Genomic DNA, 24,555 nt, shown 5'->3' on the forward strand with positions numbered 1-24,555 from the left:
AGGGCGGGGTGGGGGGGAGGGGATCCGGGCTCCCCGGTGCTCCCCCCCGCACCCCCGGCCACGGGGCATTAAGGCAGGGCTGGCCCATTCACTCCGGGATGGTAGAAGGCACAGTTGTTCTCGTACCTGCAGCTGCCTTTCAACATGAAGTGGCGACACATGGGGCGGCTTGACATGTCTGCGTGAGAGAAAACGGGGCGCAGGTCAGCCACGGCGGCGGAGGCACAGCCAGGGGTCATGTCAGAGCAGGGCCCACTGCCCACGGGCAGGCAGATGGATCTGGCCCATTCACTCCGGGATGGTAGAAGGCACAGTTGTTCTCGTACCTGCAGCTGCCTTTCAACATGAAGTGGCGACACATGGGGCGGCTTGACATGTCTGCGTGAGAGAAAACGGGGCGCAGGTCAGCCACGGCGGCGGAGGCACAGCCAGGGGTCATGTCAGAGCAGGGCCCACTGCCCACGGGCAGGCAGATGGATGAGGGAGAGACTACTGCTCCCAGCATGCAATGCTCCTCCCTAACCTGAATGGCCAGGAGCACACAAACTGCAACGCTCTACCCTAAAACTTCAAGTCTTGAGCAACCAGGAACAGAGAGGCCACAGCTCCCAGGAAGCACTGCTCCACCCTAGCCCACACAGCTGGGAGCAGACAAGATAGCTCCCAGCGTGCACTGCTCCTCACTATGCCCAAGCAGCCAGGAGCGCAACGCTGCAATGTTCCACCCTAACTCAAGCAGCTGGGAGCAGAGGCTATAGCTCCCAGCATGCAATGCACCCATCAACACTGAGCCTGTCTCTCACAGGCGCCTGGGGGGTCGCCGCCACTCAGGGCCTCGTGCCCATGGTGCCGGGCCTGCAGGGTCAACTGGGTGCATTGCATGCTGGGTCTCTCCCATAGGCCCGTGCCCTCTCCACCTGCCAGGCATAAATGGGGGAGGGGAAGGGGCGCCCACAGGCCCCTCCCACATAGGGGCAGGGCCATTCCAGAGCCACGCCCCACAGCTATCCCTAGAGGGCAAGCCAAGCCCCCCACATTTACCTCCTCCATGGCCTCCTCCGTGGCCCCGGCCATGATCCCCTGGGTGACCTCTGCCGTGATCTCCTCCATGGCTGCCGCCGTGACCCCCAACTCCATGGCCTCCACCATGGCCGCCGCCATGACCCCCTCCATGGCCGCCATGACCCCCATGACCTCCGCCGTGGCCCCCGTGACCTCCGCCGTGGCCGCCGCCGTGGCCGCCTCCTCCACCCATGCCGTTATTAGGGGGTCCGCCTCTGCCATTCGGGGGGCCGCTGCTACGTCCCCCTCCTCCTCGCCCCCGGAAGGGGGGTTCTCCTCCTCGCCCCCGGCCACGATGAAAAGGTCCTGGGCCAGGTCCTGGGCCAGGGCCGCCCCCTCGCATGCCCCCATGAGGGCTTCCTCGAATGCCGCCGTCGGGGCCATCCCAAAAGTCGCCTCGTTGTGGAGGGGGAGGGCCCATCATCCTGGGTCCACCGGGCATCCCAGGGCCTGGGGGCATGTTAGGACCTCCTGGGCCACCATGAGGACCTAGAAAAAGGCACCAAGGTTAGAAACACCCTGGGAAGATGCACAAAGACTCTGCTCTCCCATCCTGCTCCCTGCAACACAGCACTAGGCCACTGGGGTCAGGACTGACTGCATCAAGAAAAAGTGCCCCTAACCCTGTTTCTTTGCACCAAAGCAGCACCCCCTGTGCCCTGGTCTGCTCCCAAAAACTCTGCAACAATGTCTTCTACTATGTGCTGGGCACTGAGAGCAGCACTGCAAGTCACTATAACAAACTGCAAATCTGACACCCCTTCCTGCCCATAAAATGGAAGATACTTGATTCCTTGCTTACCAGGCATGGGTCCTGGTCCCCCTGGTGGGAAATGCTGCATGTTCTTTGGTCCAGGCGGGAATCCATTGGTGAGAGGCCCTGGGCCTAGCAAGCCATGGGGCACTGAAAGACAGACAAAGCAGGAAGGTCAAATACCAGCAACTGCATATCAGCAAATACCAGCAATATCTCATGCACTAGTACAGGCGTGGGACCAACTGGCTAAGCAGCAGCTCTCCAGAAGAGGACCTGAGGGTTACAATGGACAATAAGCTGAATATGAGCTAGCAGTGTGCCCTTGTTGCCAAGAAGCCATTCGTCATCCTGGGCTGCATCTGTAGAAGCGCTGCCAGCAGATCAAAGGAAGTGATTCTTCCCCTCTATTCAGCACTGGTGAGGCCACATCTAGAGTAGTGTTTTCATTTTGGAACACCCCCACCCCCCCACTACAGAAAGGATGTGGACAAATTGGAAAGAGTCCAGTGGAGGGCAACGAAAATGGTTCAGGGGTTGGGACATGTGACTTATGAGGAAAGGCTAAGAGAATTGGGCTTAGGTAGTCTGGAAAAAAGAAGACCAAGAGGATGTTTAATACCAGCCTTTCACTACCTGAAAGGGGGAATGGAAGAGGATGGAGCTGGACTGTTCTCAGTGGTAGCAGATGACAGAACAAGGAGCAAAGGTCTCAATTTGCAGGAAGGGAAGTTTAGGTTAGATACTAGAAAAAAAATTCTCTCACAAGGAGGGTAATAAAGCACTGAAAAAGGTTACCCAGAGAGGTAGTAACCTCTCCATCCTTGGAAGTTTTTAAGACCTGGCTGGATGAAGCTTTGCCTGGGATGAACTAGTGGAAATGGTCCTGCTTTGAGCAGGGGGTTGGACTAACTGGGATCCCTTCCAACCCTAATTTTCCATGACTAAGTGGATCAGGCTCTACGAGAGATTCACTCTGACTTGGCCTATGATTCCCTGCGGATAATTTTGCCCTTGGATCTTCCAGGCACTAGTTTATGGGGATGCTGCTCTGGAATTATCAGAGAAGGGGATAGGGCTCACATCCATCAGGATCAGTGCCCACGGCACCAACCATTTGGCAAAATCACTTTAAATCCTTCTGACTACCTTTCTATTTCCATTTTTGTGCCAGGCAACAGCTCTCTCCATAACTAGGGGCCTAAGTCACAGTGAGACAATAGGCTTTTCGTGGCCTGCTTGCAGCATGCAGAGCTGATTTTGCAGGCATTTTGTGGTGGCCCCAGGCCCCACTACTGATCAGTGGAGGGGCCCCAATGGCCCAGCCCCTCACCGTTGATTGGCGGAGGGCATCTTCACTCAATCTGCATTACTACTGCTTTTTATTTTGGTTGATTTTGCAGGAAATTGTGGCCAACACTGGATTTCCCAGAGACTGCAGACAATGCTGTTTTTCACGATTTCCATGTAATCTGCAAAACTGTGATTTAGGCAGATGCCTATCCGTAACCAGTGGAGTAAAACTCTGATTGTCTGAGAAGTCCCAGATGCCCCACAGCAATGTTCACAAACTCTAGTGATTCACAAGGAACCAACTGGTTCTACTACTTTTCCATTTCACAAGAAAATAATCAGGACAAGAGCATCACCCTGCCTAATCCAAGATAACTACCTCCCACCAATGAGAAAGAGGGGTAGGGTCAAACCCCAAATGTGGTTGCTTACCTCCAGAGGGCCCTGGGGGCTGAGACTGCAGATTGCCAAGCAAGTGTTTGATCTTATCAGAGTAATCTGGCTGCTTCATTAATTCTTCTGTCTTGTGGTTGTTGGGTCCACCCTGTGCAGGGAAGAAAATTTTCAAGAGTGGTTAGAAAACGAGTCCTTCCCTCTATAACACCCTTGGCCCTAGCCATCCTGCTCTCTGTGATCCCTAATGCTAGGAGTCTGTGATGGCCACTTTCACAATATTTTAATCTGCCTAGATAGAGGCATCAGAGCCTTGGGGTAGGTGGTATTTAAGGTTCAGTCCTACCCATTTACTTCTTCCCCCTCCACTGCTGTACTGCTGGATCATGGGCTCTCTCTTCCTGCTAATACTCTGAAGGTGGGAATATGGAAGTGCATGGGCCAATGACCAGATCTGGGACTAGTTAGGCCGATAACCTGATGCCTCCCAACATCCCAAGTAGTTTTAATTAGGGGGTGTATGTAGGGTATACCCTGACCACAGCTCCTGCCCAAATGGCAGCTCCAATTACCATGATGGATGTGAGGATTTCCTGCACGTTGATGGAGGAGTTGGGGTTGGGGCCCTGAGGGCTCTTGCCTGCCCCCATACTACCCATCAGGTTGGCCAGCACTGGGGGCAGTTTCGAGCCCCCGGCTGCATCTGGAGACTGTGAGGCGACAGCTGGGTCGAGTCCCTCCTGGTAGGCAGCCTCGTCCATGGCGCATTCCTGAGAGAGGGCACAGAGACACTAGAGTCAGGATGGGCTGCAGGGAAGGGGAAAGCTGTACCAGCCTCAAGGGCTAAGGATCACAGCTGGATATTGGGCGGTTGGCCTTTGCCCTTCTCTAGCCTCTCATCATTTCCTAAAGGGCCCAGTGAGCTGGTCACTGAATACAGTCCTGCTCTAACCACTAGCCATCTCCCAGAACAAGCAGAACCCTACAGAGGCCTGACTACTAATTTGCCTGGCTCTAACATACTGAAGCACCCCTTTTACTTCCTCCCCTCCTTCCCCCCTCCCACTCCAAGCAGACTTGGGTCAGACCTACCTCATCCAGGGGGATGAGTTTGGGTGGCACAGGTTCACAGGACTCTGGATCAGGCTCATGGGGACTGTCTGGAACACTGCAAAGAAATAGAAGTAACATTTGTTAAGTCTTCATACAGGTACATTTTTCTAAGTCTGAGTTGACAAAGCCCTTAAGTAATATCAACTTTCACCCTTCCCAAATGTCCCAAGGGCTGGATCAAGCCAGACACACAAGTTCTTTCCATCATCAACCCATTAGTAGTGGATCCAGAAGAATCATATCATCATCTTGGGTCTCCAGCACCTAATGAGGTCTCTCACTAGGTCATCCATAGAGACTGAACCCAGGACCTTTACATATGAGCCACTATGGCTTGAACTAAGTGAAGAGTTTCTGTCCCCAGGAGGAAGAACTCACGTGCCTCTATATGTGAAGCTTTCAGGATGGCAGGGTGGGAGGGGGCAGACCCATCTTGGGTCAATACAGGCTGCACTAGAAGTGAAGAGCCTGGTTGCTGCATGCTCCAGCTACTAGGGTGAGACAGCCATCTCAAGCTGGACTGAATACAACATATCGGGCAGCCATTCCAGCAAGATGGAACCAGTGTGCAACCGCTGAATGGAACCCTACCCTCCTGCCCCTTAGCATCACATAGCCCTACAGCCTGACCCACCTCTCCTTGGACAGGAAGATTTCCTGCAAGATGCCTTTCACCCGCTCAGCCTGAGTGAACTTCTCCTGGCTGCCACTGCCTGGAACTACCAAGGGACTGGGCAGGTCAATGAGCTTTGGGTAGATCCAGGGCACCTTCTCCTCCATGGCATCATGGCTGAGTCGCCGTGCTGTTTCGAAGGCGTGGCGGTCCATCAGCATCTCCCGCTTGGCTGCCTCGCCAAAATCTTTGATCTTGTTCACATTGACTGCAAGACAGGGAAGGAAGGTTTAGACAGAGACCACACATCTGAACTGCCAGTGCGAAGTATTTGCTAGACATGAGCTTTTCCATTATAACACATTACCAGCCTGTCCAACCCACACCCCTAACAGAGCTGGAGTGGATACACCACATACTTCACTCCCCATCCCCTTGAACCAGCCAGTCTTCCTGTCACGGGGCTGGATTGGTGCTGGTGCTCCCTAAGTAAGAAGGGGCCTGTATCCTAGTATCCCATTTCCAAATCCCTTGGGGAAGCTATTCCCTAGGCCCACTTACCCCGCTCTGTCTCGTCCAGTTCAAAGTAGAAGTACTCCCGCAATTTGCTCTCCTCAGGCCAGCTCACGGTCTTCCTCTTTTTGCCCTTCTTCGTGAGCTGTGTAGCGTCAACAGAGCTTTCAGATGGCTTCGTATCTGAGCTCTGATCAGAGGAGGCTGTGAAGATGAGATGCAGACCTCAGTGATCGGACCTAACCAGTGTCCTGGCCCACCCAAATCCTGTTTAATTTTAACCTGTCACTCAAGAGATAAAAACCCTGGCAGCCCTTGGGTAAAGTCAACACAGGGCTGAAATCTTCCTTCTCCAGCCAGCTATATGCTGACAGCAGGGTCTACATATGCACATGCAGCACAGGTTTTCCTGACCTTTGTTTCAGGTGGGAATACTGGACTAGACGGGCCCATGTTATCCAATGCAATTCAGCTAAGTGCTGGGATAACAATGCCCTTCCCTCCACACACAGCACTTCTCCCTTCTTACCGGTATCCATGGGCTCTGGCACTTCCACTGCTGGTACAGGTGTGCCTGGCCGATCTGTCTCCATTGGCTCTGATGCTGTGGCAGGTTCTGGTGAAGATGGCTTAGCAGCACTGGCTTCTGGGGCTGGCTTCCCTTCAAATGGGCTTGGCTGAGAGAGAGAAAAAAAAGCCCCATAAGCTCAATATAATATGAAAATGAACTGTTTACTTCCAGGTCCATCCTCTAACCATTAGCCAGACACTACTTCAGGGCCAGGGAACCCAGGAGTCTTGAATCCAGTCCCTCTGACAAATCCACTGGATACCACTCCCTTCCCAGAGCTCAGGACAGAATTTAGGAGTCCTGATTCCCAGTCCCCAAACCCAGTATTTACCATTCCCCTCCTTGAACAAGGAACAGAACCCTGCTCCCTTCTGTAAACAAAGAAGCATGTTTGTACCTTAGCTGCTGTAGGAGACAAGACCTTCTTTTTCTTTTTGATCTTGATCCCTGGGATAGGGGCTGAATTAAGGGCATCCAGAAAGCCCAAACCTTCCATTGCTGAAAGAAAAGATGGGGGGGGAGAGGGTAAGAGAGAGGTTACACAAACGGCATGCTTCAAGCATCTGCAACTTCCAGTATTATGTAGCACTCATTCCTGTCCCACATTTTAAACCAGAGTTCAAGAGTCTTCACTTTCAGGCACTTTACATACTTACGTTGTGGGGGGATGATCTTGACTTTGATCTCCTTAGTAGTGTTGGGAGTAGTGTTTAGGGGCTTGTATTTCTTCTCTGCTGGTGGGTTATCCCCAGAGGGAAGAGCTGAGCTGCAAAAAGAAATGCACATACAATCTCTCAGATGCTGGGGAAAGGGATCAAACACATCTATAAGCAAGGATCAGTTGCAAGGTCAGACTCTCAGCATTTGACATGTATACATGATCAGTGTGTTCTGCGTCTGGCTTACAGAAAAACTAAATTAAATGCAAGGTTCTGTTATAGGAAGATGTGCAAACTCTGCTTATATTAGAAGCTTGCTAAATGCTCGTGCTTCAGTCCTAGTCACCACCATTTTTAGAATGCAAGATGGAGAATCTGAGCAGTAGAGCAAGGGAATTTGAACAGGCAGTCCTAAAATTGCTCAACAGGTAAAGATCTGAAGGAGTAGCAAGGGAGGACTTGAGGACTGTTAGCTATACTGGATATGCTCAAGGACTGCTGACAAACTTCCCCCAATAAAGGGCTGTCAGATTTCCTGTTAATGTGAGAACAGGAAACAGAATCAAGGACTCCTGACTTCCAGCCATTCTGTTCCATCCCATCCCTACCCTCATCTCTCAGATCATTCTCCATGACAGAGGCTTCATTCTGGACATCTTCTCTCATAGTAGTTTGGAGACGGGGAGCTGGGCAGAATGCACAGACCTACCTCTGTCTCTTAATCGGCATTGGTTTCAGGTTGTATTTATCAGATGTTACTGAAGCATTATTCTTCTTTATAGGGGCCAGTGAAGGAGTTTCCATTTCCAGGCCTATAGCAAAGGGGAACAAAGGGGTTAGGGACAATGAAGCAACAAGGACTTGCACCATATATTTCCACTCTTTGTAGCCAACAGCATGCTGCAGCAAACTGGGAGAGGGCAGCCAAGTACCAGCTGTATTCTACTCTTGCCCAAGCATTACTCACCTAGTGGTGAAATGCAACTACTCCTGGAGTTACACCACACAGGATCTCAACCCTCCTCACTAAGCTTGCCGCCCTCATTAGATTGAACTTCAAGAATTCAGATGCACATCCCCCTGCCACCCTCAATACACCCTGTATCCCCAGTAGCTCCCCAGAACCCACCTGTAGAACGAAATTTGGCATGGCTGGGTGCTGTTGTACGCAGGGATTTTGGTTTCTCTCTCTTCTTCTCTGGAGTCTCTTCTGCCTTGGCCTCTGCCTTGGCCTCCTGGGGTTTCTCTTGGACAGGTGCTTTGCTTTTACTCTCTTCCTTCCGCTTCTTCTTGTCTCGCTCTGAGGAGAAAGAGAAGATCAATCACCTAAGATGTGGAGGGTACAAGTCCCACGAGAATAGTAGTCCAACATTAGTAGGCTCCAAGGCTGAGGAGCTACCATGGGGGTTTGGACCTTTTGATGAAACAATTCCAACTCAGCAGCACAGTGACAGAAAAACTACACTGATTGTGCTCACTGGTCTAAGCAATGGGATACTGGGCTAGAGGGGCCCAATGATTTTATCAGGGATGTCTGGGTTGTTTCACAGGTGTTTTAGGGGGCCTTGAAGCAGAGGGTCTGGCTAAGACCAAGCAGCTTGACTCACCTGCTGGTTGTGCACTACTTTGGGACCGGATGACACCCATCCAGTCACTGACCAAAATGGAAGCCAGTCTGCGAAGCTCTGGAAGGAGACAGAAAGAAGTTGTTAGATAAAACACCATGTGTTGAGCTCCAATGCACAGAAGAGGGCATGAACACACATTTTAACAGGACACTCTCTTACCTTCATCCTCACCAGATTTACTAAGCTGCTTCACTAGTTTCGCTGTGTTGTTCTGTAAGAGATCAAAAAAAAAGGAGGGATAACTGTCAATGTTGACTCAGAAGATCACATACCCCCCTGCTCCATTCCTGACAGTACAGCATATACTTCCTAACACCATACTGAAGTATTAGAGTTAGCGTGGACTTCGAGGGGAGTACATCTGTAACTTGACCTACCTGCTTCAGATGATCTACAGTAAGGGGCAGATGCTGCAGGGTAAGTAGAATCTGCTGCAACAGGGGTACATTGTTTGAAGACTTTGAGCTGGTGAGCCAGGTGTTTAGCAGCTTGTAACCTCCAACTCTGATGAACCTGTAGAAAAAGTACAAGTAGGTCAAGTACCACTAGCACACCCTTCCTCTGCTACAGCTGAGCCTTTTGCCTTCTCTCTGCTCCCAGGACAGATTTGAGTGCTAATGGCAACTGAACCCTTTCCCCTCCCTCTACTCCTACGATGGATTTGAGCACTAAGGGTAATAAAGCACATAATTTGGTCCTGAAGTGATGAGCAATAGATCTGGAAAGGGGATCTAGGAGTACAATGGTACAAGTGACAACTAGGAAAGTACCTAAAGGGTGTGACAGTGCATACAAACTTGCTGACAGAATCTGCTTCAGATATGTAGACCAGATCTCATTTTGTTACCCTTGGCTCAGATGGTGCAGGGGGCTGAATTTCAGCAGCCCACACACAGCAAGTTTCCCATGCTGTCCAACATGTTTCAACTCCGAGTCCCTCTGCTGTAACCCAACAGTCCCCTTTCACTCTTCAGTAGCTGGGAATGGACCCAAGAAATGCTGATTTCAGGACTCTACTTCTCTAGCCACTAAACTACCAGATAGCCTTAAAACAGGAAGAGAACCTAGGAGTTCTAACACCCAGCTGCCTCTGCTTTATCACCCAGTAGGAACTTGTCACAGTGCTTACTTTGCCAGTATGTCTTGAGCCCGGGTTTGCAGCAGGATGTTCAAGTAGATGCATCGACTAACCATTTTCTGTGCATCTTTCATTAAGCTACAATAAGAAAGAAAGAGATGAGCAAAAATACTATACTACAATACAAGACAAAGATAAGTGTACTCAGAAAATCATCTGCCTCTCAGACAGGACCACAGGCTTGAAGGCAAAGAAAAGAAAGATTAAGAGAACTCTAGAGAACCAGCTGGCTCAAGAAAAGGATGGGCTCTCCATTAATTTAAAAGCAACACTGATTTACACCAATTTAGTATTTACTCCAAGATGAAGACCTCTTCCAGCTTCATCGACTCCCGACTGGAGTTATTGCAATCAAGTACAGTTACAATTGTTAAATAATTACTTTATGCTAGGATGATGGGAGAGCTTTTGTACTGAATGCTGGAAGTGCCTCCTTCTCAATGACTTGCCTTCAAATAACTTCTGGAATTCACTTCTTCTGGAGAACTGGGATCAAATATCCTTTACAAAAAGGGCTGGATGTTTTTGTAAATCACTATGGGATGGGTACTGTAAAATAATACCAAGACTTGGAAGCATATCTTCTATTGAAACTAACAGAACCCAGGGACCATATTCACGGCTAATGTAATTGGTGGAGCTCCCCTAACTGCACTGTACATACTATGATCTATACTAATTGAAGATCTGCTCTCCATACACCAAATCTCTTAAGACTGCTACAAAAAGGCCAATTCAGATATCTACTGCTATACAAACAAACTGAAGGGAAGAAGCATGTTTAAACAAGTATTATACACATCTCTGGTCTGATAAGTCATTTTGACAGAGCAGAAGACACTATGGGAAAACTGTGTTTTGCTACATTGGCCTTCCAAGCTTAAATAATGCAAACCAAACACAAAACAGACACTTACTTGAAAATCTTGGTGATTCCCTCTGTGTTTCTGACTTCGCCATCTCTCCCAAGGAAGCAATCCAAACCTTTCAGAAGCTCCTTGGGATCTATTGGTCCAGAGCCCATGGCAGAACGTTCTGGAAAAAAAAAAAGAAAGAAAAGCTCAGCAAAAGCATAGTGGAAAACAAAACTGACTCAGAACAATCCCAATAGTAAATAAGTGCAAATTATTGGCCTATTTTTCCACCTGTCAAAAAGAATCCTGGAGTATAACATTATTGAAACAGATCATTCCTAGTAGAACATTATTGAAACAGATCAGTCCTGCTTTGAGTATTTGTAAACCAAGACATTTTATTCAGTTAATTCAATCACCCTCATGAAAGCAGACACACACACATGCAATTACTTGGTTGTTACCAGGGTGGACAACTACTGAAAAATATTTCTTTGCCAACATATTTCTCGTTTTACCCAAGACTTCTGAAAAGAAACAGGGAAGAGAAACAACTGTTCTAGGGAAAACAGAATGTGGCAAAGATAGAGAAATAATGTTGGAGCATGACTCCAAGTCCAGCTGTACTCTGTGACATTCAAGCTAAGGAGAGTTTTTGGGCCAGGTGCCATTTACTGAACTACACACAAAGGCACAATAAGATCATAAAGCATTTTATTCTTTTCTAAAAGCTATAGTGGGCAACCCCACCCCTATTTTCCTGAATCTTCTTGGTTTCTGTCATTACATCTTAGGGATTTAGGTCTAAGATTTTGATCAGGTAAGTGTAGATCTACCCCCACACAGTTCAGAGTCCAAAAATAAAAAGTCAAAGCACCTATTTGTTAGCCATGTTGCTTTGCTTATGAAAAAGGAGATGGAAGGAGAAAGACGCATTAACTATAGTTTGATTAACTAGTTATAGAAAGAAAAGGCTCTGTAGGGGTAAGTAGTAGTGGGTTACACTGGGTACTGTTTTGCTATTGAGAACTGAAACAGAAGTGGATCTCATTTGCAGAACAGAATTTAAGAGGAGCCTAGAGTAGAAGAAAAGTCTATAAAAAATGGACAGGAAAGCATTTGGGCTCAACTATTTAAAAAGGATGACCATCTTTATTTGTTTGCTCAGTAACAATACCTCCAAAATCCATAAGCTCACTTATAAATTGCAGTTTATTTTCTTTTTATGTTTTCATAAAAAGGCAATGCACCGAAGGGGAAAAAAAAATACATATTTACAGAAAAGTAAATAGAATTACAAAGAATGCACAGGACACAAAAAGAAGACAAGAGAAAACACTCTGCCATTTTGTTCCTTTATGCAATTCTTCATTCCACCCAGAAATGAAAGGCATCATGGACCGAGCTGACAAACTTCAAAACCAGGGATGTTAGACCAAAAAAAAAAAAAAAAGACATTCAAGAGTTTTAGGCTGTGCAAGAAATGGAAAATGTAATTGAGGAAGTGGACAAAGTGTTGCATTAGATCTGTCAGGATGCATATTGCTAGAGTATATGTCAAACTCTGAGTAAGAAACTGAATAGAAGTTGAGCTATAGTTCACTCCTAGTAGACTCTGCTGACAAGGATTACTGCAGCAAAGCTAGCTGCCTTATGTGCATGGATTGATTTGTAATTTACACCAACAGTCAAATTGGATTCCATTGGGTCCTTTGGCCTACAGCTGCTAGATGGTGGTATAGATATCTGCTATGCAAGTGGTTATGTACAAGAAAGAGAGTAGTGTTGCTGTAAGGTATGTGACTGTTGTATGTTACTGCTGACAAAATCCTACTTAAACCTGGGGGGGTGAAATTGACAAGCAGAAGAGAGATGAAAAGGTGAACAGACACCAGCCAATCTTTTGCCCCAAAAATCTAGTTACAAAAGGTATGTTTAAATGTTTATATTTCATTTACAGCAAGGGGATATTGATGGAGCAGATTTACAGAACACTCCAAGCTGCTACATACTTTGACCTGAGAGGGGATACAGACTGGTCTCATTCAGGTCTTCTCAGGCCAAATTAAAGACCATCACCAGTACAGGAACAATCCAGATGTTGGTTTTAACAGCCACTTATTTGCTCAGGGATCTAAGATGAGAAATACCTTGCCAACATCCCTACATGATCAGGATATTTAACAGGGTTTCAAACAATGCTGACCAGTGTTCAAAGTTCAGAGTAACCGAGAAACACAAACAAGGGTGTTTGCAAGGTGTCCTAATAATATAAGGCAAGTAGAATCTGGAGATTGCATATAACAGGAGTCACCAGCTTTGTGTATGGCTAATTTTGCATTAGTGAACTTGGCTGCTTGAAAAAAAAGAGTCAATACCTTATAAGCTACCCTTCCTGACAATGGATTCAAGCATAAACCTAGCTGAGAAGTACCTAAGAATAAAACTTTGGCACTTCAGGGTAATGAGGCAAGCAGCCTACAGTTCAACACTCCTGAAATCTAATGGACAGAAGGGCAAAGCTTAGTGACTAAAATATTCCCACTTAGTTTAAGCAGCTTGCCACTCCCAAGTCTGCATGGGTAAAAGTTGCTTAAATGAAGCATCACCATTAACTCTCAAGTACTGTATATGGTGAATATCACATGGGACAAGTTATGCAAGAAGCCTGACTAGGAGTGGAGCATTGCAATCACCATTTTGTGAGAAATAACTAGTACTGAATGGCAGAATACACCAAACAGCTAGTGTGCGTGTCTGCACAGATAGACACACCTATTTTTCACATTTTATATGTACTAGGAGTACAATGGTGAAAGTGACTAGCAGGAGAGTAGCTAATGGGGGTACAAAGCCTGCTGATAAAATCTGCTTTAGAAATGTATAACAATGTCACCCTCAGAAGGTTTAAGGTTGAATTTCAGCAGCCCATGCACAGAAATTTCCCCCGTGTTGTGCAGCAAGGAGTAAATACGCAAGGGTAGCTATCAATAAATAGTTATTGTGTTATACTACCCTCTGAAAGAAATTACATATGCTGCAGGGGAAGTCAGCAAAATGCAGCACTGAAACAATTGGAGCTGTGTGTAAGAGAGGTTTGCCAGTGCTGCTTGGCAAGGGGGAGATGTGGTAATAGACACACACTCAGATGGGCAGCTTGGCTAGGTGCCAGAACTTTGTTGCTGTGGCAGGATTGCTGAGACTGGATTCAACATGGAATGAAGAGATCCCCTTGCTGCTGCCTTTTCAAGTAAAGTCCTTTCTCCAAACAGGAGGGCAAGTGATATCCAAAGCCAGCTCTTCCACATTCTGATGTGGACTGGTCACCAATACAGAGTCCCTCCAAGTTAACTGCAGATTCACACCTCTTATTAGGCAGAGGCAATTTGAATTGGCAAAAACAGAACACGTCCTAGAACAACCGTGGACAGGGTTGGTAGTGATGGAAAGTTGTTACCAGCTGATGGTCACACTGTGGTTTGTGCAAAGTGAGCATGGCGTTGTCTCCATCTGGGTGGAAGTCATCTATGCTGAAGCACCACCTCTCAGCCTCTTCCCCTGGTGGGGAAGCCAAGGATTGAGTGGGCCATGGAGACTGAACTCCCCTCTCATACCCCCCAGAGGTGGCCCCTCCAAATGTGAGGTGGTGCACTTTGATGGGGAAAGAGCTTTCAGTGCCGCTGCTTGGCTTGGACACAGTTTGCTGATGACGAGAGGACTTCAGTCTCCAGGGCAGTCAATCCAACCACCTGTCACCATTCACGTGAGAAATTTAAAAGAAGAAACACAAACACAAGAGAGTTATGTGTGCGCAGGAAAAACTGACCTATATCAGTCCTGTCTTTCTGGGGATAATTGTACAAGCAGTATCGATCTCACTTTGTGCTGGATACCCAATGGGAATGGGAGATACGCAACCATAAGAAACCAAGAGTCTGTTACAAATCTAGCTCTGTCTATGCTTAAGAGGTTGCTTCATTCAACACTGGGATATTAAGAAACGATAAACGCATGGAACTAGCCAGGGTGGAACGATAAGAATTCCGCATTTCTCTAGGGCGTCTCCTTACCCCCCAATCTTGTGCACTGGAGTTGCAGTAGGGTCTGACAACAAACTTACTCCCTCCCCCTCCACCCTAAACAGAGAGCATAGTGCAAGGTTCCATTCCCCAGTGTTACCCAACAAGAACTGTGACGTTCTATTCATGGAGACTCAAAGTATGTGCCGATAAGTCTGACGTGACTGGCTTTAAGAGCCATGCATTCTCACTCTCTCATGCACACAGATACACCCACCCCTCCTTCCCTCTTCAACCAGTACAGTACCAGGACTAGACTCTAGAGAGAAAAAAAAATGTAAAGAAAATTTTTAATGCACTCAATTAAAAAAAAGTCAATATTAGCTTTTTTTTCCTACCAAGTTATTTACTTTCACTATTGCTCAGCTCAGGCAGTGAGAAGTAGCAAATTCTAGCGAGTTTCACTTTCTGGCACCCTAATAACTGCAATGCTTGGGTTGCAAATATGGGAAAGCGTTAACTACCAATGGTATTCAGAGTTCACTGAAACTTGGTAAGCTTAAAAAAAAAAGCGCACAGTAAAGTTAATACAATATCTGTTTAAAGAGAAGATTATTTAAAAAAAAAAGTGAACTGCAAAGGTTTTGTTTCAGGTTAAACTGTTGTAGTTAAAAAGATGTAGTTAAAAATCTTAAGATACCTCTCTATGATTGTACCCTAGAACAGCATTTCTCAACCTGTGGGTTGCAACCCAAAGGTGGGTCATAAGAATATATGAAAGGGTCACAGAAACTTTAAAAATGGATTCTCCTTTAAAGAAAAACATGGGAAACCATAGCTTTTCCCTTGTAGACTGGCAGGTTCAGCCTGCAAGGGGCTGCTTGGCCCCCCCCCACACTGGGGGGGCTGGGGCCTGGGTGCAGCAGGTCTGCTAAAATACCAGGTCGGGACTGGCCAATGTTTACAAATGGATCTTGGTACAAAACCAGTAGAGAACCACAGGACTAGAACATACTGAGTTGATGCATATAATATTAACACTTTAATTTTAAGCCCACCCATAGTTCTTTTGGACAATTTGTGGTACTTGTGTCCCTTCCTCCAAGTAAGGGAACCTAGTCCATGAATATCCAGGACTTTAGATAGAACTGGACAGGGTTTTCTACTTCATCTAGGTTCTTTAGGGAATCATGTTAATCAAGGGAATCAAGTTATTTTATAAAAAAAAATGGAGAGGTTGACATGAAGTCTATGGTAGAATAAGCACAGAACTTGGAAATCCTGACCTCCTGGTCTCTCCATTTCTACAACTAGGCAACTCTTATTTCAGTCTTGGTGAGAAAACAGGAGTGTCACATGGCTCAAACCGGGGATGGGGAGGTGGAAGGGGTGGGAAACAACTCACATCCTAAAGGGGAACTCAACATTATTATTACCAGTTGTCTGATATAGCTCTGGACTTGTCTTACAAAATCCAGACTTTGTTTTTTTGGGGTTTTTTAAAATACAAGAACCACTACTCAAAATTCAGTATTAGAAGACTTTGCAGTTCACCTTTTAAAGCATTAAAAAGAACAAAAGGTACATTTATAGTTGTTATACACTTTTAAACACCTTAAATTTAAGTTCATTTATAAACAACATCATGTACAGCTCTAATTAACAAGGTCTGTGCTCTTGGCGACTTCAACTTGACCTGCAGTCATTTGGAAGAGACCTGAAACAGCATAATGTGTTACTAGCCCTGAATGTAGGTTATTACAGTGCCAGCCAGACTGGCTGCAATATGAAAGGAAATCAATGGCATTCAACCCTGAAAAGCAACAAAAAAGATTGCCATTGGGTATAAATTCTTAACCAAGAATCTCAGAGTATGCAAGTTAAGAGCTTAATTCACTGGCTCCTATGAGCACATCCCACAAAGTTTGTTTGTTTTTTTCATTATTTGCTTTTCAACATATCTGGCCCAGCAATCATTTAGGAATCTATTAACGCTCAAGATAAACTAGAATCCAGATTGGTGCTCAGAACTATCTTGGTTCTGCAGTGCCAGAGTAACTGGAATGATCAGAAATAGCCAAATCTAGTATAGGATGTAATCTGAGATTTGGTAAGAAGCTATTTTTAGAAACAAAGTAGAATTACATTTAAAAAGACACAAAAACTGTTAAGCACCATTTACAGACATTTAATTTGTGACATTTTAAATCTGGCAGTTTGAGCACCCACTATGAGCAGTTTTAAAGAGCAAATAAATCTGCAAAACATTTGCATAATAGACATCTCTGCCACCTCTTTAAAAGTTCGTATCACAAGAAGCATTTCTCAGTTATCTTTTCTTGCTAGAGGAATTAACACTTTGGTAGCTGGAAAGAAATCAAGTATACAGAACGCTGGCCCCTACTTAACTGCATCACAATCATTTCACATAAACCAGAACGGGTGACTACGCCTCCATTTTTGCCCAGGTTCCCCGACTAGATCCTCTTGTATTAGCATTAAGCATGATCTGGTTCAAGTGTCCAATTTCATGCCCACCTCAATCCTGCATTTTGCTTTGCAATGAATATCTGAACCTTTCAGTGACCTTTGGCATGTTCTGAGAATTCAGGTGCAGGACTACCCTTTTTCCAGTGAATAAAACTGTTAAATAACCTGGTTTGTTCTAAAGTCAACAGACAAACTTGGTAGAAAATAGTAATGATTCTAAAAAGGACTCCACTATCAAGCGTGGGAAAACAGCAATGCTAAGCTTTAACAATGCTCTGTGAGCAAGCTGCAAGGAAATAAGCTAGAGGTGGTATCCCTCCTCACCAACTCCTGAAATGAGATAACTTGTACAGGAGTAGACAGAGGGACACACTAATCACAGTATATAAAAAAAACACATCAACTAAATAGATGCAGCCTAGAATGTCTTCAATGCTCACCTCAAATTGAAAAGGAGTAGAAGCTATTATAGGTCTACAGACCTAAGCGTGGGTCCATCCCTAAAGAGCACATGTTTCTGGGAGTCAGAAAACCTGCCTCTACTAACAGAGTTTGATTAATTTTTTATCTCTAATAGCCAATAAAATTTTGAAAAAGTGCGAGATGGATTCTGTTTTGCCCATGCATCAAGTTTAGTGTAATTGCAAGGCCTAATTCCACCCAGGCCAAGCGTCAGACAGCAAAATCACCATTCTTAAAAGTGATAGTGAGGATGAAACCATCTTCACACACTGATCCCAGCCTGTATTAGCAGGGCTGGTATACATAAAGGCATTTTAATTTGCCAGTAGGTTAAACATGATCTAGACGTCAGTGTCCCACAGAATTATATGCCTTGTACAGAGAGACTATTCAGCAATTCAATTGCTCAGTGGCTTATTTTTTCTTGTTACATTTGAAATAGAGTTGTAACCTAAGATTTGCGTAGGTAGTCTTTCACTGTTAAAGTCATACACCAATAACTCTGTTAACCCACTGAACAGTGGAAGTCAGTTGGTGGAATCCGCAAAGCAACAGTAGTTTTAATCTACTTCCAGCTTCCTCAGTAACCAAATCCTCCTGAAACACTGGGTTTTCAGAACTCCTGGATACTGGAATTCCAAATGAAGTCAGAATTGCAGTTGGCACTTCTGGGTATCAGGGCTACTGGTTTTACACAGCGAGAAATGCTTCCAATGATGTGAATTTTAAGCATACTTTCATAAATTTCTAGCCAACATTAAAAGTAATTGTTAATGCACAAGATATAGCATGATCATAAACACAAAATACAGCTCCTGTAATTTAACCAACAACCTATGTCTTTGCTTCTGAAAAAAAATTGAACAGGTCAAGCTGGAAAGGAAAGAAAAAGCAATATTAATGTACATTTCTTAGCCAAAAGGTTACCCTCAAACAAACAAACAAACACTCTGAAGCCAGTTACTGGTATCAACATTAAAAGGATACAAGAACCAACAGCTATTGCAGATACTAAAACAATTCATATGTAACAATTAACTGCGCAATAGAATTCATGAAAGCCAATTTGCAACCCAATTTTGCAGTGTAAGTGCAGAGAACCAGAGGAAGTAAAACTTAAGAACAAAAACACGGCATTATCACACCTCTATAAGAAAAATTGAGAAAATAACTGTTTCCAAAAAGATTTCAAAACATCTTTCAGTTTGGCCAGAAGTTATTAGTGTAGGCAAAGGAATCTATAAGCCTGTTACTTCAAGCTGTTTCACAGGAGCAAGTGTAAGGACTGGAAAAAAAAATAGCCCAGTGCCCCTGTGCATAACAAAGGTAACTAGAATATATGGGACAAGAATCCCAGGGGACTACAGAAAGCTGATAAACAGATCATAACCAGCAGGTCATGCAATAGGCACTCCCTTCTGAGAGTCTCTTAAATATTTATCCACTTCCAAGATCCAGCCATTTGATGCAGACACTGCTTGGCTAGTTTTAGGAGTACCAGTTGTGTGTTCCCTTTCCACATAGGAAAAAGAATCCTGCAGAGACTGGGTTAATTTCCAAGTATTACAGATGATGGGGATTTGCTGATGCTGCAAGAAGTTAACATGCCACAGATTCACAGCCTTAAAGTCTGGACAGATTAACGAGAGGACAATAGACAACAGACACCATGAAGAAGGAATGGCTACTAATCTATCAGCATTAACACCCCACCACCACCCAATAGTACTCCAATATAGTTTAGATACCCCATAACTGGAGACCACAGGGAGAGTTGTTTTGTACTTACAGTTTAGATAGAAATCGGGATTTTAGTCCAATGAAGACATATCTTCATATCCTATAATCCTATTAGTATATAGGACAAGGATTTTGAAGGCTTTTGTATTCTAACCCCTATCCCTGGGGAATGACTGAGGACTGGTGGTTGTTATTGCAAGGCTACAAAAACAACAGCTGTTTGTTAAATCATGATTAAAACCGTTCTGGCTGGAATAACCCATTAATGCGTCTTCTGCCCAAGGATCTCCCCTGCCTCTAGAGATAACAGGTTAAGCTCAATAGCTTTACTTTGAGTGAGACAGAAGCAGAAAAGGCAGCATTTCAGGTATAGACTAGAATCCAGAGTCCTGACCCTCTTGAACCCATGCTCCCTCCCACTGAAGTGGAAAAATGTCTCCCACCCCAAGTAACGCAGCCTTTTGACTAAACTACATTCCCTCCCAAATCTAAGCGTACTGACAAGAACAGGCATATAGACAAGATCCAATTCCCAGTTTTGTGCTGTAATCACCAGACTGTATTCTCTTACATTTGTTTTACTGGACTGTGCGTCTATAAGCCCAAATATTGCTTTTCCTTGGAAAGGCAAGACAGAACATTTGGACTATAAGAGTTTTAAAAAAAACAAAACAAAAAACCTTATTTCAAAGCAGCATTTCCAGCTGAAGATCTGGATACACAAATCAGAGAGACCTATTAAGTGCTTCATGGGAAAGATATTGTCCCTTTGGTTTAAACACTAGCAAGTAACACTAAAAGCTTAGAAATAGGCAAGTAATACAGACTGAGCAACTCCAATTTCTCACGTAGGAAAGGAGGAATATCTCAGTGATTCTAGCTAGTATCACTGAGCTAGAGCAAAAAGCTCAAGAAGAATGCTGCCCAGTAAAAATGGATTCAGCCTATGGCTGAGCACTTCCTTTCATTCTTTATAAAGCAAAAGGAAACCATGGCTCAAACTGGACCTTTTGTTACTGCCACACCCCAGCTTTTTACAACTCTCCTCCTGTATTACAGCATCGTTTCCTTGCCAAACTGGTTACGGCATCCTAAGTGGGATTATGACTTGGAAAGGGGAGGAGGAAGAAAGAATAGGTCAAGCAGGAGGAAACTCCTTGTAAAAACAGAAATCCTGTTGAGACAGACCTAGCAGTGAAAAGAAAATCCCTTCTCACTAGGCTTCAGTAGCTCTTTATAAGAGTTGAGAGCATTTAAGAGGCATAATCTTCACCTGTTTTGAGTCTAAATTAAAATACAGTATTAATAATAAAAGTAACCTGTACTGAGAGCCATCTTTAAGAGCCACTGAGACCCATCTTTAAGAGCCACTGGATACATTTAAGAGACTCTCAAATAATTCTGGAATCTTTTTAGACTGCTGAAAAGTGTAATTTTCAATGGTCTACCCCCTAGATTGATCATTTATATGCAAAAACTATAAATTAACCTTTACCCCAACCCCCAAGTTTGTAAGTTTCCACCTTAAAGACTGACCCTCTACCTGCAATTTAAAAGTTAACCCTGTCAGGAGAAGCAGAGCCTAGTGTAATGTCTTTGAGTAGCTTCTAGCTCATTTAAAAACTTTTCCTGACTTCCAAGTTGTCTTAAAAGTAAACACGTGCCATTCCCATTTATAGAGAGAGCACTGTTTGTGTTGATCCCGCCCCTGGGTTAACTCCAGCCTGGGATTTATTAAAGACCCTGCTTTAATCACCTCTGGCTGGCTCTTTCGTATTTTCCTAATTTGGCATATTTCCATTAGCCTTTTGTCTGCTTGGAAATTTACCAGAACACAACTACGAGGCCTGCGGTCAGAGCAATGTGAACTGTCATGACAGATGCAGAGATGAATGATCTCTGCATACCAATCTCCAGACCCACCTATCTCCAGAGACATCTTGTTTGGTCAGTTCTAAACCTATGGTGCCTTTGCTAAATTTACTGCCATGTACTCAACTTACCTCATTCTACTCGCACTATAGGAGTTTACTATAAATAGCTTGCATGTACCGAACCAAGAGAAACTTAACACCCTACATGCCCCACGATTTCAAAAGGGGTGACCAGGGCACAATGCTTCAGGATTGGCCCATTACAGTTGGTATATGTTCAGATGCGCTACAGTGAATACACTAACTGTATCGCTTCAAGTTATATGAAATGCTACCACTGGACACTACTGCAGTCGAAGGACCTGCTTTGTGAAGTCCCTTTTTGAGGAAAAATGGAAGAGAACCGACACTTAAAGCCATTCACAGAAGCAGTGTCTCCATTGTTAAAAGCTATCCAACATTCATGCAGATCCAAAGGGGCTCATTTTGGCAGAAACCAGTTTACTCAAATTTAAAAATATGAAACTTAATTTTAGTCTCTGAACAGAATGGCAAATTCTTAAATCAAGACTTAAAATAGCCTTACAGCCTCTGCATGCATCGGCAGGTGTCACTGCATGGAGTTGACAATGGAAGAGAATAGGAAAAAACAAAAACAAAAAAAAGCGAAGTGGTCTGGAACAGAAATGAAGGTTGTGAAATGTAATTAATACCAGAAAGGTTTGCTTACCAGGTGAACTGTGGTTGTTTCCCTCCCTTTGATGAAGTAATACAAGTGCGGGCTTCCCTTTTTTTTCCTAATGATCACGTCTTTTCCTAGTACATTGTACAGGAACTATGCACTGTGGAATGTGGCAAATTAATTGAATAGAAGACTTTACCTTTTCCCTGCCCGACAAGACAGTTGGTGTGTATGTGGCTGGAGGAGATGCACATATCTCCCCCCAGACCCCCCACAACATCCTTGACCCACATTTGTGGGTTATGTACAGCGCCTTTGGAGTCCAGTGATAGCATTTCACATCTGTTATGACAAATCACAAATTATATTAACTGATCAAGATGAATTCTCCCAACCACCGTCCCTTTGGTTAAACCTATAGTTACAAGTGGAATTCGCAGGACTGCAGGAAACACAAGAGACTGTTTTACGCTAGCAGAGAAGCTTGACAGAAAACAATTTAAGTGACAAATACAAGGAAGTCAGGAGAGCAGAAGGTCCAAAGTCTTGGGTTATGTTGAAACCTACAAAAAAAAAACCTGGCGGATGTAGGCTCGTACTTTGCACTTTATATAGGTTTGTGCCCATAAAATTCCTGTAGACGAAGAAGCTGGGAGTGGAATTTGTTAGATTGGTACAGAAACGGAGGGGGAAGGGTAAGTGCCTCCCCTACTCCCCCCTCCCCTTCCCTTGCCAGGAAATGCAAGCAACTCAGTGGGAGGAGTTTGCTTGGAGCTGGTTACATCACCTCCCTGCCCACGGAGCCTTGTGGGTTGCTTTGTACATGAAGAAAGACAAAATGAGGCAGGCGCCATTTTAGGAGCATAAGGGCGAAGAAACAAGAAAAAACCCCAAGGCTTAAGTATCCATTAAGAGGACATGTACAGTAATACAGCCCCTACCACACATACATACACACACACACACACACACTCCCCCCCCCCCATTTTATCCTATTATCCCAAACCTACAAAATTCAATTACAAAAACAAATAAAACCCCACACAATTACAAAAAAATAAATTCAGGTTCGGTTGCTACTGGGAGTCAAAGATTCAATACAGAATCTCTTCCCACCACTCTCCCATGACAATGCATCCTGGGGAGGCTAAACTGTGTCCCATCAAGTACGGGAGGGGCAGAAATGGAAGGTAAAAATGGGATCAACCTGCAAAACATAAAATAAAAAAAATAAAATAAAAGGCTGCTTGTCGGAACAAAGACAGGCAGACAGAACAGGTTCGCCATATTTGATTAAGGGGGGGAAAATATGAAGCTAGAATCACATTTTTAAAAGCGCATTTAAGATTTCATTGTAATTGGAATCTATGAATTAACAAAATCCTTGTTTAAAAAAAAAACCATTGAATTTTAAAACAGAATATTTAAGCTACTAAACTTCCTTGCAATCTTTATTTGTAGATTGCCACCCAAATTTAAAAAAAAAAAATCCCCTTTTCAATTTCCTTTCCCCTGCTACTGTCTCTCTCTCTATATATACGCACGACATTATTGAAATGGCACACAGGGCTTAATTTTTTTTTTTTTTTTTAGTCATACAAAAATCTTTTAACATTTACATTTAAAAATAAGAGGATTTGACAGAATTGCAAGGCTAATCTTTCAAACCAATCCCACCACTAATACCAGAAATTGCTTTCCCTCGTTACCTACAGCCTTACCCTGCAATCTTTATGTACAGATTGCTCATTTAAACAACCTTGTCTCCCACACAAAGAAGCGATACTTTATCATTTAGTCACCGCCATCTTTTGCATGGGAGCTCATTAACCCTTCATAGTCCTAAAGACGATGGATTATTCTAAGATACCATCGTAGTCCTTATAAATACGCATTTTTTAAAATGCTTTAATCTCAAGGGTTAACAGCCTGAAACAAAGTCTATTGTCCTCATAAACAGACATACGCCTATTTTTGGTCTCTCCCTGTAATTAGTTTCTTTGGCACAACGGAGGAATTTTTTTTTTTTTTGGTTTTTTTTTTTTTTTTGGTCAGTTGGTTGAAAATTCGACACTTACTATCCAATTATTTTTCTCGTCGACAGCGCTTCAAGGTTTGGTTTTGGATTAAGTTGTGTATTTTAAAGAAAAAAAATATTTTTTTTGTTTTTGGTCATGGCTTTAAAAAAAATACAGCAACTTTTTTTGGTTTGTGGCTGTTTGTCGAGATAAAGAAACGAAAAAAAAGTTGCTCGATTTAAAAAAAACAAAAAACAAAAAGAGATCAGGGCAGGTTGTTTCTAATTATTATTTGTTTGGTTTTTTTGTATGTTTAAGTGGCTGTTTCCTTCAGGTCACAAAGAATTTAAACGGCTTCCCAAGGACGGTCAAAAATATGGTGGCTGCTTTTTTGTGTCTTCCAAGGACCAAGTGGGGGGGATTTTCTCTGGCTTCTCTTGCCAAGCTCGACGCAGTTTCAGGACCAAACAAACCTGGAACAGGAAGAAAAAAAAAAGAGGGGAGCATATAGATTAGCATTTTTTGACAGAAATGGATCAAAAAAGTCATTAAAAAAACCATAGCACAAACCACATCATCTAACTCATGACGTTTGAAAGGTTTCCTTCCCGAGGCCAAAAAAAGGGTTGTTAAAGGGACAATTTGGAAGAGGAAATATATATATATATATATATATATA

General features: G+C 44.2%; 1 protein-coding gene across 5 annotated transcripts in view; it reads right to left on the reverse strand.

Annotated features, from left to right (window-relative positions):
- PPP1R10 (protein phosphatase 1 regulatory subunit 10) overlaps positions 1–24,513 on the reverse strand; it is a 25,715-nt gene extending 1,202 nt beyond the window's left edge. Inside the window, exons 1-19 of one of the 5 annotated variants that reach the window (XM_025217006.1) lie at positions 23,937–24,513; positions 10,655–10,772; positions 9,729–9,815; positions 8,977–9,112; positions 8,759–8,810; positions 8,579–8,656; positions 8,101–8,271; positions 7,681–7,783; positions 6,969–7,078; positions 6,710–6,810; positions 6,271–6,418; positions 5,790–5,945; positions 5,250–5,496; positions 4,595–4,670; positions 4,075–4,272; positions 3,542–3,653; positions 1,865–1,966; positions 1,042–1,551; positions 127–178 (exon numbers count right to left, since the gene is read on the reverse strand). In XM_025217006.1, the coding sequence (XP_025072791.1) occupies positions 127–178; positions 1,042–1,551; positions 1,865–1,966; positions 3,542–3,653; positions 4,075–4,272; positions 4,595–4,670; positions 5,250–5,496; positions 5,790–5,945; positions 6,271–6,418; positions 6,710–6,810; positions 6,969–7,078; positions 7,681–7,783; positions 8,101–8,271; positions 8,579–8,656; positions 8,759–8,810; positions 8,977–9,112; positions 9,729–9,815; positions 10,655–10,761 (2,546 nt within the window). In that variant the 5' untranslated portion in view covers positions 10,762–10,772; positions 23,937–24,513. Of the gene's footprint in view, positions 1–8; positions 179–326; positions 379–1,041; positions 1,552–1,864; positions 1,967–3,541; positions 3,654–4,074; positions 4,273–4,594; positions 4,671–5,249; positions 5,497–5,789; positions 5,946–6,270; positions 6,419–6,709; positions 6,811–6,968; positions 7,079–7,680; positions 7,784–8,100; positions 8,272–8,578; positions 8,657–8,758; positions 8,811–8,976; positions 9,113–9,728; positions 9,816–10,654; positions 10,773–23,936 lie in introns of those variants that run through there. The other 4 variants (XM_014525307.2, XM_014525309.2, XM_025217007.1 and 1 more) reach the window with 4 other exon arrangements.
- Positions 24,514–24,555: the final 42 nt, after the last annotated feature.

This window comes from Alligator sinensis, unplaced genomic scaffold, assembly GCF_000455745.1.
Source record: "Alligator sinensis unplaced genomic scaffold, ASM45574v1 scaffold1208_1, whole genome shotgun sequence".
NCBI lineage: Eukaryota > Metazoa > Chordata > Crocodylia > Alligatoridae > Alligator > Alligator sinensis.